Source organism: Aquarana catesbeiana, linkage group LG02, assembly GCF_042186555.1.
Source record: "Aquarana catesbeiana isolate 2022-GZ linkage group LG02, ASM4218655v1, whole genome shotgun sequence".
NCBI lineage: Eukaryota > Metazoa > Chordata > Amphibia > Anura > Ranidae > Aquarana > Aquarana catesbeiana.
In genome coordinates this window covers 814,376,569-814,393,040 of record NC_133325.1, presented here as the reverse complement: position 1 = coordinate 814,393,040, position 16,472 = coordinate 814,376,569, and the positions used below count along the sequence as shown (strand labels likewise).

Below are 16,472 nucleotides of genomic sequence, written 5' to 3'. Positions count from 1 at the left end.
TCGGATCAACAAAAAAAAAAAAAATCTCCCCCACTGTAATATCCACAATCTCCCTATTGGCAGGGTGTGGCAGAGTATTGGTAGAGTATTGCAGGGTATTGGCAGTGTATTGCAGACTATTGGCAGGGTATTGGCAGAGTATTGGCAGGGTATGGCAGAGTATTGGCAGGGTATGGCAGAGTATTGGCAGGGTATTGGCAGGGTATTGGCAGGGTATGGCAGGGTATTGGCAGGGTATTGGCAGGGTTTGGCAGGGTATGGAAGAGTATTGGCAGGGTATTGGCAGGGTATTGGCAGGGTTTGGCAGGGTATTGGCGGGGTTTGGCAGGGTATTGGCGGGGTTTGGCAGGGTATGGAAGAGTATTGGCAGGGTATGGAAGAGTATTTGCAGGGCATTGCAGAGTATTGGCAGGGTATTGCAGCAGAGCATTGCAGATTATTGGCACTGCTGCCATCCGAACTCTCCCCTCCACTGTACAGATCAGTAGACAGAGGGGAGAGAGGAACCGGTGTCATGACACGACGCCAGTTTGTTACAAGTGATTGCTCCGTCATTTGACGGAGCGATCACGTGCTAAACGGCCGCCGGGTGTACCAAGATGGCCGCCGCTCCGGAGCTAGGCCAAAGCCGCAGCCTTTCCTATGGCCGAAGCCACAGAGCGGATCGCGGGTGTCCCGTACGTATCAACCTCCGCGGATCGGATCAAACTCCGCGGATCGGATTAAACTCCGCGGATCGGATCACGGATCGATGACGATCCGTTGCACCCCTAGTTCAGATACTATACCACTAAGGGAGGCGTATGCTGCGTGCGTGGGTGTTAGCGGTATTGGCACTAATCTGACGTTGCCTGGGGCGACGCATATCACCGCCGGGCGATCAGGGGTCTAAACCTTTATTCGGTAATAAACGGCGGGTGCCCTGACACTATAAAAAATAAACGAACTAACCAGCGTCACCCGTAACAGTTATACGGTGATCAGTGGTGAAAGGGTTAACTAGGGGGCAATCAAGGGGTTAAAACATTTATTAGATAGTATATGGGGGTCCCTGTCACTATAAAACGCTGACGGCGAACCTAAATATTTACCTCCCTAACTATCGTCACCAGCGACACTAATACAGCGATCAGAAAAATGATCGCTTAGTGACACTGGCGACAGGGGGTGATCAAGGGGTTAAAACTTTATTAGGGGGGGTTAGGGGGGTACCCTAGACCTAAAGGGGGCTACCACTAACTGCCCTATCGCACTAACTGTCACAAACTGACACCAATGCAGTAATCAGAAAAAAAAAACCTGCTTGGTGTCAGTGTGACAGGGAGGGGGGGGAGGGGTGATCGGGGGGGTGATGGGGGGTGTAAAGTGTGCCTGGCATGTTCTACTGTGATGTGTAGTGTTTTACCATCACTCAGATGTCTTCTCTCCTCGGCGCCGGAACGGAAAATACTGAGCTGAGGAGAGATGACATCACATCCCCTGCCTCTGTGTACTATACAGAGGCAGGGGAAGAACCTGATTGGCTGGGAGCGATCGCGAAGGGGGGGCCACGAATGGATGGTCTCCCCCTCACCTCTCATCGCTCCCAGACCAAAGCCGAGCGCCTCGGGCACCGGGGGAGGGGTCCGATCAGACCCCCTGCATGCGGGAAGGCGATCACTTACTAGGTACGTGATTTTGCCTGCCCATGCCATTCTGCCGCAGTATATCTGTGTGAGGCGGTCAGCAAGTGGTTAATGTGCAACCCCACATGAGGGTCTTTATGTATTAGTTTACACCATATACCATTTCTTTGATTTCTTGTCATATGGCAGCTATATGAGGATGGAGGAGTCTTTATAAAGGTGCATATAATATCGAATTATATCCAGAAGGATGAGTGAAGAGAGCAGATTTACTCTGGTGCTTGCCTGTATAGTGAGAGGGGGGGAGGTAGTGTCAGTGGATTGGGGGGGCGGCATTCACATTTGTTCTGCATGAGAAGACAAAAAAAATGACATACGAGGGGTCTTCAATATGTTTCTGCACTTCCTTATTGAATAGAGTTAAATTTTGAGAAACCCTTGAATGTTGCGGTGAGAAGAGGAATTCCCGAATGTCTTTTCATCCATTGTAGAGACTGCAGTATTTTATATGAGGTATTGATCATAAGATATAAAGGAATGGGTACAATCTACTGCTACCCAACTTTTGAATTATAGTTATTATATGTACACAGACTTGTGCTTGTAGCAGTGTGTAACCATTTATCCCAAGCAGATTTCCCTATCCCCGAATACAGAAAAAAAAAAAAAAAATAAAAAAAAATATTAAATATTATACAAAAAATAAATTTATATATATATATATAAAAGATACAAATAAATATGTGAAAAGTGTGGGGGGGAGGGGCATTTGTATTCAGCCCCCTTTACTCTGATAACTAAAATCTAGTGGAACCAATTGCCTTCAGAAGTCACCTAATTAGTAAATAGAGTCCACCTGTGTGTCATTTAATCTCAGTATAAATACAGCTGTTCTGTGAAGCCCTCAGAGGTTTGTTAGAGAACCTTGGTGAACAAACAGCATCATGAAGGCCAAGGAACACACCAGACAGGTCAGGAATAAAGTTGTGGAGAAGTATAAAGCAGGGTCAGGTTATAAAAAAATCTCCCAAGCTTTGAACACAGAGCTCTGTTCAATCCATCATCGGAAAATGGAAAGAGTATGGCACAACTGCAAACCTACCAAGACATGGCCGTCCACCTAAACTGACCGGCCGGGCAAGGAGAGCATTCATCAGAGAAGAGCCAAGAGGTCCATGGTAACTCTGGAGGAGCTGCAGAGATCCACAGCTCAGGTGGGAGAATCTGTCCACAGGACAACTATTAGTCGTGTTCTCCACAAATCTGCCCTTTATGGAAGAGTGACAAGAAGAAAGACATTGGAGAAAGAAAGTCATAAGAAGTCCTGTTTGTAGTTTGTGAGAAGCCATGTGGAGGACACAGCAAACATGTGGAAGAAGGTGATCTGGTCAGAGGAGACCAAAATTCAACTTTATGGTCTAAAAGTAAAACGCTATGTGTGGGGAAAACTAACACTGCACATCACCCTGAACACACCATCCCCACCGTGAAACATGGTGGTGGCAGCATCATGTGGTGGGGATGGTTTTCTTCAGCAGGGACAGGGAAGCTGCTCAGAGTTGATGGGAAGATGGATGGAGACAAATACAGGACAATCTTAGAAGAAAACCTGTTAGAGTCTACAAAAGACTTGAGACTGAGGCGGAGGTTCACCTTCCAGCAGGACAACGACCCGAAACATCCAGCCAGAGCTACAATGGAATGGTTTAGATCAAAGCATATTCATGTGTTAGAATGGCCCAGTCACAGTCCAGACCTAAATCACATTGAGAATCTGTGGCAAGACTTGAAAATTGCTGATCACAGACGTTCTCCATCCAATCTGACAGAGCTTGAGATATTTTACAAAGAAGAATGGGCAGAAATGTCCTCTCTAGATGTGCAAAGCTGGTAGAGACATCCCCAAAAAGACTTGTAGAGAAAGGGGGTTCTACAAAGTATTGACTCCGGGGGGCGCCATACAAATGCCCCTCCCCCCACACACACTTTTCACATATTTATTTGTATCATTTTCCTTCCACTTCACAATTATGTGACACTTTGTGTTGGTCTATCACATAAAATCCCAATAAAATACATTTATGTTTCTGGTTGTAAAATGACAAAATGTGGGGAATTTCAAGGGGTATGAATACTTTTTGAAGGCTCTGTATCTATCTCTATCTATGTTGTTTGAGTTTTGAGCTGTGTGACCTCATACTTCATAAACCAATGACACACCTGTACAATATACCAATCAATACATATGAAACCATGTGAAAACTCTGCAATGTGTCATAAAGCAAAAAAATGGCAAAAACAATGATCCCACATCTACTTTTCGGTGCAAACACTCATTTAACACGTGTCTAAAGTTGGTGCACATTCAGAAAGTCTATAACAAAGTGCAGCTAACCGGCATGAAAAGTGAGTAGACTGCGCTGAGTCTGCACTACAGGAGAAGCAGGCCAGATCAGTGTGAAAGCGCCTTCCATTCCTCATCAGACACATCCGATATGTCTCCCCATGGATTTACCTGAAAGTCTGGAGCTTTGCTTGAAGCAGTCTTATTCTCCATTTCTCCAGTAAGATATGCAGCGATTTGGGCTTCCATCTGACCAAGTCCTTTCTCCTCCTCTCCATTATCTGAATGAGAAAGGATTAAACATATCATTGGTGTAAATATACATACAGGCGCTGGTTCAGTTATATACGACGTCCAGCAGGATAACAGCCGCCACGTGTCTATGGGGGGGGGGGGGGTCGCATCGCAACCATCGGTGGTGTGGTGTGTCAGTCCAATAACGGCTGATCTTGATGTAAACAGAAAGAGCCGTTGATTGGCTTTTCTTTACTCGCATCTGACAGACAAAAATAAAAAAAACAACACAATAGTTCTCTATGTACCCTGTTCAAAGCACAACACTGATATCACGTGCAGATTTTTTTCTGCTCATTAATCTGCAACGTGTATGTAGTTTTCTGCAAGATATAACTGAGATGATATCAACATTGGTGTGAATAGGGCACATAACTGACACACATGAAAACTGATATCTCTGGAAGTGAATTGTGTGCTTTTGCCATCAGTTTCCTTGTACATATGGTGCGAATAAGTCCTAAAGGCTAAAATATTTTATACCTCGATTCATTCCTAGCATTCAGATAAAAAATGTTTAGGCATCAGTTTCCCACCTCTACTTACCTGAGCCTTTCATTTGATCCAGCGCTGTGCACGTCTGCAGCTCTCATCTCTCCTCACTTCCAGATCTTGCTGGGACACCAGGAGCCATTGGCTCCCGCTGCTGTCTAAGCCAGTGAGGGGGGGAGGGGGGGCACAAGTCCTGCTGTCTGTGTCAATGGATGCAGCAGTGAGGCTTGGGTGCAAACATGGACAAGTGCCTCCATGAGAAGCAGCTTCCTGTGTGGGCACAGGACAGAGGAAGGAGTGCCGCTGGGGGACCCAAGATGAGCTTCGAGGCTGCTCTGTACAATTCTATTTCACAGAGCAGGCAAGTACAGACACGTTTGTAGAGGTGTGTTCTCTCCTTAACCTCCCTGGCGGGATGATGTCCTCAGATTTTTGATGCTCAAAGCGGTACAATTGTTTTGCATGAAAATTTGGCGTTTTATATTGTAAGCCTGGAATTCTAAGGAATAACTCACTTAAATCTGTCCAAACCAGAGTCTAGTAGACATCCCGGGTATGATAAAGTTTGAAATACGAAATCAGAAATTATAATATAATAAATAACTATAAATAATTATAACAAATAAATAATAATAATAAAAATTTAATAATGTATTCAAATCAAAAACACTGAAATTTGGTGAGTTGCAGAATTGTCGCTGTCATTACTTTCAGTGTTTGATGACGGATTCCCCCACAAATCACGATCGCTCAATTCTACAAGTGATTCTAATTTATTATCACTGTTTTCTAGCTGATATAAAACCACTTTTGATGTAAAGGGACGGTTTTGGTTGCTATGGACAATGTCCAGTTTCCAGGCAGAAAGAAGAGTATATATAATATAAAACTGCATGCAGGGCACTGGGCAGAGCACTAGGGACAAAAGGGATGTGAAATCATTTCATACAGTAATGTAAGGTGTAAGATCACAGTGTACTGTATATGTATTGTGTGTGTTTTTTACTTTTTGAATTTGGCGCCGTTCTCCATCCCTGTGTGTCGGAGCTCGGGTTCCGTGATAGATCGAGTGGAGGACACGGATCACACACACAGCGGGGGAGACATCGCAGGATCCGGGGGGACAAGGTATGTAAGCTCTTCCTGGATCCTGCAATGCAATACCGAGTCTGGCTCAGGGTTACCGCGTTTGGTACTGAAATTCCACCCCGAGCCAGACTCGGGAACACCGCCAGGGAGGTTAATCACTTTGAATCGTCTGAGAGGTACATGTATAAACTTTCATTGAACACTACCCCTCTGACCCCCAGAACCTGCCTATTAGGAAAACAGTCAAGTGAGTGAAAGGCAGGAGATCAGCTTTTGGTACAGAAGAGAAATCAGCAGCTGGAAGGCACACAATGTCACACATAACAGGAGAGATGGGAGGGTCTGAGAGATTGTTATCCCTTCAGCCTATGTCCAGCGCAGCAGACCAGGGAAAAACTAAAGAAAAGAAGAAAAGACGCCAGATGATCCCTAGCTTTTGTCACAATAAGTCTGTGAAAAATGGGATGCCAGGAGTTCCACGGCCAGCATGTCCCACCATAAACAGACACCTCTAGAAATGGAGACCACACTCCTTGATCCAACGCCTGATGACTCAGGTAATCCCACCACCCATTTTCCACACCTGGCATATAATAGGGCTGGGAGATTTTCTTAAAAAAAAAAAAATCTTCGATTCTCTTAAAAAAAAACTCGATTCAAGATTCGAATCGAGTTTTTTTTTTGGAAACCGCGCCGGTCCCGAGGCGCTGCGGGAATGAGCTTTTAGGCGAGGCCGTGGCTTCGGCCTAGTCCGCGGTGTCCGGCCTAGTGGACTAGGCCGAAGCCGCGGCCCCACCCAAAAACTCCTTGCCCGCAGCTCTTCAGGCCAGGCGTGGTGTGCACACCGGTCCGGAGGCGCTGCGAGCATGAGTTTTTAGGCGAGGCTTCGGCCTAGTCCGCGGCGTCCGGCCGTCGCCGCGGACTAGGCCGAAGCCGCGGCCTCGCCTAAAAACTCATGCCCGCAGCGCCTCAGTGAAAAAAAAAAAAAAAGATTTAAAAAAATCGATTTGCTTAAATTTTGAATCGATTTGACCTCTCAACTTGATTCAAGATTTTAAACGATTTTTTTTCCCAGCCCTAGGATATAACCAGCAAAAAATAGGATTTTTATAACAGCTAACCTGTAAAATCCTTTTCTTTGAAGTACATCACGGGACACAGAGCCATAGTAGTTACTATGTGGGTTATAGGCCACCTTCAGGTGGTGGACACTGGTAGTGCTGCAACTAACGATCATTTTCATAAACAATTAGTTGGCCGATTGTTTCAATTAATCGGTTAATATCCTTATAAAAGTGTGGTAATTTAGTAAATACGTAAAGTTTTAAAAAAGGCAATTTATTCTTAAATATCTCTATGCAGTGGTAAATAAAAATAACCAACTATATGGTTAGGGAGCAAAATATCGAATCCACTCTGAGCATAACAGACAGAAGAGATATACTGTATATACTATTAGAGAAGAGATAGATATACTGTATATACTATTAGAGAAGAGATAGATATACTGTATATACTATTAGAGGAGAGAGATATACTGTATATACTATTAGAGGAGAGAGATATACTGTATATACTATTAGAGGAGAGAGATATACTGTATATACTATTAGAGGAGAGAGATATACTGTATATACTATTAGAGGAGAGAGATATATACTGTATATACTATTAGAGAAGAGAGAGATATATACTGTATATACTATTAGAGGAGAGAGATATACTGTATATACTATTAGAGGAGAGAGATATACTGTATATACTATTAGAGGAGAGAGAGATACTGTATATACTATTAGAGGAGAGAGAGATACTGTATATACTATTAGAGAAGAGAGAGATATATACTGTATATACTATTAGAGGAGAGAGAGATATACTGTATATACTATTAGAGGAGAGAGATATATACTGTATATACTATTAGAGGAGAGATATATACTGTATATACTATTAGAGGAGAGAGATATACTGTATATACTATTAGAGGAGAGAGATATACTGTATATACTATTAGAGGAGAGAGAGATATACTGTATATACTATTAGAGGAGAGAGAGATATACTGTATATACTATTAGAGGAGAGAGATATACTGTATATACTATTAGAGGAGAGATATATACTGTATATACTATTAGAGGAGAGATATATACTGTATATACTATTACAGGAGAGAGATATATACTGTATATACTATTAGAGGAGAGATATACTGTATATACTATTAGAGGAGAGAGATATACTGTATATACTATCAGAGAAGAGATATACTGTATATACTATTAGAGGAGAGAGATATACTGTATATACTATCAGAGGAGAGAGATATACTGTATATACTATTAGAGGAGAGATATACTGTATATACTATTAGAGGAGAGATATATACTGTATATACTATTAGAGGAGAGAGATATACTGTATATACTATCAGAGGAGAGAGATATACTGTATATACTATTAGAGGAGAGATATACTGTATATACTATTAGAGGAGAGAGATATACTGTATATACTATTAGAGGAGAGATATACTGTATATACTATTAGAGGAGAGATATATACTGTATATACTATTAGAGGAGAGATATACTGTATATACTATTAGAGGAGAGAGATATACTGTATATACTATTAGAGGAGAGAGATACTGTATATACTATTAGAGGAGAGATATACTGTATATACTATTAGAGGAGAGAGATATACTGTATATACTATCAGAGGAGAGAGATATACTGTATATACTATCAGAGGAGAGAGATATACTGTATATACTATTAGAGGAGAGAGATATACTGTATATACTATTAGAGGAGAGAGAGATATACTGTATATACTATTAGAGAAGAGATATACTGTATATACTATTAGAGGAGATATATACTGTATATACTATTAGAGGAGAGATATATACTGTATATACTATTAGAGGAGAGAGATATACTGTATATACTATCAGAGAAGAGATATACTGTATATACTATTCGAGGAGAGAGATATACTGTATATACTATCAGAGGAGAGAGATATACTATTAGAGGAGATATATACTGTATATACTATTAGAGGAGATATATACTGTATATACTATTAGAGGAGAGAGATATACTGTATATACTATTAGAGGAGAGATATACTGTATATACTATTAGAGGAGAGAGATATATACTGTATATACTATTAGAGGAGATATATACTGTATATACTATTAGAGGAGAGAGATATACTGTATATACTATTAGAGGAGAGAGATATACTGTATATACTATCAGAGAAGAGATATACTGTATATACTATTAGAGGAGAGATATACTGTATATACTATTAGAGGGGATATATACTGTATATACTATTAGAGGAGAGAGAGATATATACTGTATATACTATTAGAGGAGAGATATATACTGTATATACTATTAGAGGAGAGATATATATACTGTATATACTATTAGAGGAGATATATACTGTATATACTATTAGAGGAGAGAGATATACTGTATATACTATTAGAGGAGAGATATATACTGTATATACTATTAGAGGAGAGAGATATACTGTATATACTATTAGAGGAGAGATATATATACTGTATATACTATTAGAGGAGAGATATACTGTATATACTATTAGAGAAGAGATATACTGTATATACTATTAGAGAAGAGATATACTGTATATACTATTAGAGAAGAGATATACTGTATATACTATTAGAGGACAGATATATACTGTATATACTATTAGAGGAGAGATATACTGTATATACTATTAGAGGACAGATATACTGTATATACTATTAGAGGAGAGAGATATACTGTATATACTATTAGAGGAGAGAGATATACTGTATATACTATTAGAGGAGAGAGATATACTGTATATACTATTAGAGGAGAGATATACTGTATATACTATTAGAGGAGAGAGATATACTGTATATACTATTAGAGAAGAGATATACTGTATATACTATTAGAGAAGAGATATACTGTATATACTATTAGAGAAGAGAGATATACTGTATATACTATTAGAGAAGAGATATACTGTATATACTATTAGAGGACAGATATACTGTATATACTATTAGAGGAGAGAGATATACTGTATATACTATTAGAGGAGAGAGAGATATACTGTATATACTATTAGAGGAGAGAGAGATATACTGTATATACTATTAGAGAAGAGATATACTGTATATACTATTAGAGGAGAGAGATATACTGTATATACTATTAGAGAAGAGATATACTGTATATACTATTAGAGGAGAGAGAGATATACTGTATATACTATTAGAGAAGAGATATACTGTATATACTATTAGAGGAGAGAGAGATATACTGTATATACTATTAGAGGAGAGATATATACTGTATATACTATTAGAGGAGAGAGATATACTGTATATACTATTAGAGAGAGAGAGATATACTGTATATACTATTAGAGGAGAGAGAGATATACTGTATATACTATTAGAGGAGAGAGAGATATACTGTATATACTATTAGAGGAGAGAGATATACTGTATATACTATTAGAGAAGAGATATACTGTATATACTATTAGAGGAGAGAGAGATATACTGTATATACTATTAGAGGAAGAGATATACTGTATATACTATTAGAGGAGAGAGAGATATACTGTATATACTATTAGAGGAGAGATATATACTGTATATACTATTAGAGGAGAGAGATATACTGTATATACTATTAGAGGAGAGAGATATACTGTATATACTATTAGAGGAGAGAGAGATATACTGTATATACTATTAGAGAAGAGAGATATACTGTATATACTATTAGAGGAGAGATATATATACTGTATATACTATTAGAGGAGAGATATACTGTATATACTATTAGAGGAGAGATATACTGTATATACTATTAGAGGAGAGAGAGATATACTGTATATACTATTAGAGGAGATATATACTGTATATACTATTAGAGGAGATATATACTGTATATACTATTAGAGGAGAGAGAGATATACTATATATACTATTAGAGGAGAGAGAGATATACTGTATATACTATTAGAGGAGAGAGAGATATACTGTATATACTATTAGAGGAGAGATATACTGTATATACTATTAGAGGAGAGAGATATACTGTATATACTATTAGAGGAGAGAGAGATATACTGTATATACTATTAGAGGAGAGAGAGATATACTGTATATACTATTAGAGGAGAGAGAGATATACTGTATATACTATTAGAGGAGAGAGATATACTGTATATACTATTAGAGGAGAGAGATATACTGTATATACTATTAGAGGAGAGATATACTGTATATACTATTAGAGGAGAGAGATATACTGTATATACTATTAGAGGAAGAGAGATATACTGTATATACTATTAGAGGAGAGAGAGATATACTGTATATACTATTAGAGAAGAGATATACTGTATATACTATTAGAGGAGAGAGATATACTGTATATACTATTAGAGAAGAGATATACTGTATATACTATTAGAGGAGAGAGAGATATACTGTATATACTATTAGAGAAGAGATATACTGTATATACTATTAGAGGAGAGAGAGATATACTGTATATACTATTAGAGGAGAGAGATATACTGTATATACTATTAGAGGAGAGAGATATACTGTATATACTATTAGAGAAGAGAGAGATATACTGTATATACTATTAGAGGAGAGAGATATACTGTATATACTATTAGAGAGAGAGAGATATACTGTATATACTATTAGAGGAGAGAGAGATATACTGTATATACTATTAGAGGAGAGAGAGATATACTGTATATACTATTAGAGGAGAGAGATATACTGTATATACTATTAGAGGAGAGAGATATACTGTATATACTATTAGAGAGAGAGAGATATACTGTATATACTATTAGAGGACAGAGATATACTGTATATACTATTAGAGGAGAGAGAGATATACTGTATATACTATTAGAGGAGAGATATATACTGTATATACTATTAGAGGAGAGAGATATACTGTATATACTATTAGAGGAGAGATATACTGTATATACTATTAGAGGAGAGATATACTGTATATACTATTAGAGGAGAGAGAGATATACTGTATATACTATTAGAGAAGAGATATACTGTATATACTATTAGAGGAGATATATACTGTATATACTATTAGAGGAGAGAGATATACTGTATATACTATTAGAGGAGAGAGATATACTGTATATACTATTAGAGAAGAGAGAGATATACTGTATATACTATTAGAGGAGAGAGATATACTGTATATACTATTAGAGAGAGAGATATACTGTATATACTATTAGAGGAGAGAGATATACTGTATATACTATTAGAGAAGAGATATACTGTATATACTATTAGAGGAGAGAGAGATATACTGTATATACTATTAGAGGACAGAGATATACTGTATATACTATTAGAGGAGAGAGAGATATACTGTATATACTATTAGAGGAGAGATATATACTGTATATACTATTAGAGGAGAGAGATATACTGTATATACTATTAGAGGAGAGAGAGATATACTGTATATACTATTAGAGGAGAGAGAGATATACTGTATATACTATTAGAGAAGAGAGATATACTGTATATACTATTAGAGGAGAGAGATATACTGTATATACTATTAGAGGAGAGAGAGATATACTGTATATACTATTAGAGGAGAGAGAGATATACTGTATATACTATTAGAGAAGAGATATACTGTATATACTATTAGAGGAGATATACTGTATATACTATTAGAGGAGAGATATATACTGTATATACTATTAGAGGAGAGAGATATACTGTATATACTATTAGAGAAGAGAGAGATATACTGTATATACTATTAGAGGAGAGAGATATACTGTATATACTATTAGAGGAGAGAGATATACTGTATATACTATTAGAGGAGAGAGATATACTGTATATACTATTAGAGGAGAGATATACTGTATATACTATTAGAGGAGAGAGAGATATACTGTATATACTATTAGAGGACAGAGATATACTGTATATACTATTAGAGGAGAGAGAGATATACTGTATATACTATTAGAGGAGAGATATACTGTATATACTATTAGAGGAGAGATATATACTGTATATACTATTAGAGGAGAGAGATATACTGTATATACTATTAGAGAAGAGAGAGATATACTGTATATACTATTAGAGGAGAGATATATACTGTATATACTATTAGAGGAGAGAGATATACTGTATATACTATTAGAGGAGAGATATACTGTATATACTATTAGAGGAGAGATATACTGTATATACTATTAGAGGAGAGAGAGATATACTGTATATACTATTAGAGAAGAGATATACTGTATATACTATTAGAGGAGATATATACTGTATATACTATTAGAGGAGAGATATATACTGTATATACTATTAGAGGAGAGAGATATACTGTATATACTATCAGAGAAGAGAGAGATATACTGTATATACTATTAGAGGAGAGAGATATACTGTATATACTATTAGAGGAGAGATATACTGTATATACTATTAGAGGAGAGAGATATACTGTATATACTATTAGAGAAGAGATATACTGTATATACTATTAGAGGAGAGAGAGATATACTGTATATACTATTAGAGGACAGAGATATACTGTATATACTATTAGAGGAGAGAGAGATATACTGTATATACTATTAGAGGAGAGATATATACTGTATATACTATTAGAGGAGAGATATATACTGTATATACTATTAGAGGAGAGAGATATACTGTATATACTATCAGAGAAGAGAGAGATATACTGTATATACTATTAGAGGAGAGATATATACTGTATATACTATTAGAGGAGAGAGATATACTGTATATACTATTAGAGGAGAGATATACTGTATATACTATTAGAGGAGAGATATACTGTATATACTATTAGAGGAGAGAGAGATATACTGTATATACTATTAGAGAAGAGATATACTGTATATACTATTAGAGGAGATATATACTGTATATACTATTAGAGGAGAGATATATACTGTATATACTATTAGAGGAGAGAGATATACTGTATATACTATCAGAGAAGAGAGAGATATACTGTATATACTATTAGAGGAGAGAGATATACTGTATATACTATTAGAGGAGAGATATACTGTATATACTATTAGAGGAGAGAGATATACTGTATATACTATTAGAGAAGAGATATACTGTATATACTATTAGAGGAGAGAGAGATATACTGTATATACTATTAGAGGACAGAGATATACTGTATATACTATTAGAGGAGAGAGAGATATACTGTATATACTATTAGAGGAGAGATATATACTGTATATACTATTAGAGGAGAGAGATATACTGTATATACTATTAGAGGAGAGAGAGATATACTGTATATACTATTAGAGGAGAGAGAGATATACTGTATATACTATTAGAGAAGAGAGATATACTGTATATACTATTAGAGGAGAGAGATATACTGTATATACTATTAGAGGAGAGAGAGATATACTGTATATACTATTAGAGGAGAGAGAGATATACTGTATATACTATTAGAGAAGAGATATACTGTATATACTATTAGAGGAGATATATACTGTATATACTATTAGAGGAGAGATATATACTGTATATACTATTAGAGGAGAGAGATATACTGTATATACTATCAGAGAGAGAGAGATATACTGTATATACTATTAGAGGAGAGAGATATACTGTATATACTATTAGAGGAGAGATATACTGTATATACTATTAGAGGAGAGAGATATACTGTATATACTATTAGAGAAGAGATATACTGTATATACTATTAGAGGAGAGAGAGATATACTGTATATACTATTAGAGGACAGAGATATACTGTATATACTATTAGAGGAGAGAGATATACTGTATATACTATTAGAGGAGAGATATATACTGTATATACTATTAGAGGAGAGAGATATACTGTATATACTATTAGAGGAGAGAGAGATATACTGTATATACTATTAGAGGAGAGAGAGATATACTGTATATACTATTAGAGAAGAGAGATATACTGTATATACTATTAGAGGAGAGATATATACTGTATATACTATTAGAGGAGAGATATACTGTATATACTATTAGGAGAGAGATATACTGTATATACTATTAGAGGAGAGAGAGATATACTGTATATACTATTAGAGAGAGATATACTGTATATACTATTAGAGGAGATATATACTGTATATACTATTAGAGGAGAGAGAGATATACTGTATATACTATTAGAGGAGAGAGAGATATACTGTATATACTATTAGAGAGAGAGAGATATACTGTATATACTATTAGAGGAGGAGATATACTGTATATACTATTAGAGGAGAGAGATATACTGTATATACTATTAGAGGAGAGAGAGATATACTGTATATACTATTAGAGGAGAGAGAGATATACTGTATATACTATTAGAGGAGAGAGATATACTGTATATACTATTAGAGGAGAGAGATATACTGTATATACTATTAGAGGAGAGAGATATACTGTATATACTATTAGAGGAGAGATATACTGTATATACTATTAGAGGAGAGAGATATACTGTATATACTATTAGAGAGAGAGAGATATACTGTATATACTATTAGAGGAGAGAGAGATATACTGTATATACTATTAGAGGAGAGAGATATACTGTATATACTATTAGAGGAGAGAGATATACTGTATATACTATTAGAGAGAGAGATATACTGTATATACTATTAGAGGAGAGAGAGATATACTGGTATATACTATTAGAGAGAGAGAGATATACTGTATATACTATTAGAGGAGAGAGAGATATACTGTATATACTATTAGAGGAGAGAGATATACTGTATATACTATTAGAGGAGAGAGATATACTGTATATACTATTAGAGGAGAGAGAGATATACTGTATATACTATTAGAGGAGAGAGATATACTGTATATACTATTAGAGGAGAGAGAGATATACTGTATATACTATTAGAGGAGAGAGAGATATACTGTATATACTATTAGAGGAGAGAGATATACTGTATATACTATTAGAGGAGAGAGATATACTGTATATACTATTAGAGAGATATACTGTATATACTATTAGAGGAGAGAGAGATATACTGTATATACTATTAGAGGAGAGAGAGATATACTGTATATACTATTAGAGGAAGAGAGATATACTGTTATATACTATTAGAGGAGAGAGATATACTGTATATACTATTAGAGGAGAGAGATATACTGTATATACTATTAGAGGAGAGAGATATACTGTATATACTATTAGAGGAGAGATATACTGTATATACTATTAGAGGAGAGATATACTGTATATACTATTAGAGGAGAGATATACTGTATATACTATTAGAGAGAGAGATATACTGTATATACTATTAGAGGAGAGAGATATACTGTATATACTATTAGAGAGAGAGATATACTGTATATACTATTAGAGGAGAGAGAGATATACTGTATATACTATTAGAGGAGAGAGATATACTGTATATACTATTAGAGAAGAGAGAGATATACTGTATATACTATTAGAGGAGAGAGAGAT

General features: G+C 36.2%; 1 protein-coding gene across 1 annotated transcript in view; it reads right to left on the bottom strand.

Moving 5' to 3' along the window:
- The window catches only part of LOC141129552 (myoferlin-like), a 644,669-nt gene that overhangs the window by 33,955 nt on the left and 594,242 nt on the right, over window positions 1–16,472 (bottom strand). Inside the window, exon 2 of the mRNA XM_073617651.1 lies at window positions 4,141–4,250. Coding sequence (XP_073473752.1) covers window positions 4,141–4,218 — 78 coding nt within the window. The 5' untranslated portion in view covers window positions 4,219–4,250. The remainder of the gene's footprint in view (window positions 1–4,140; window positions 4,251–16,472) is intronic.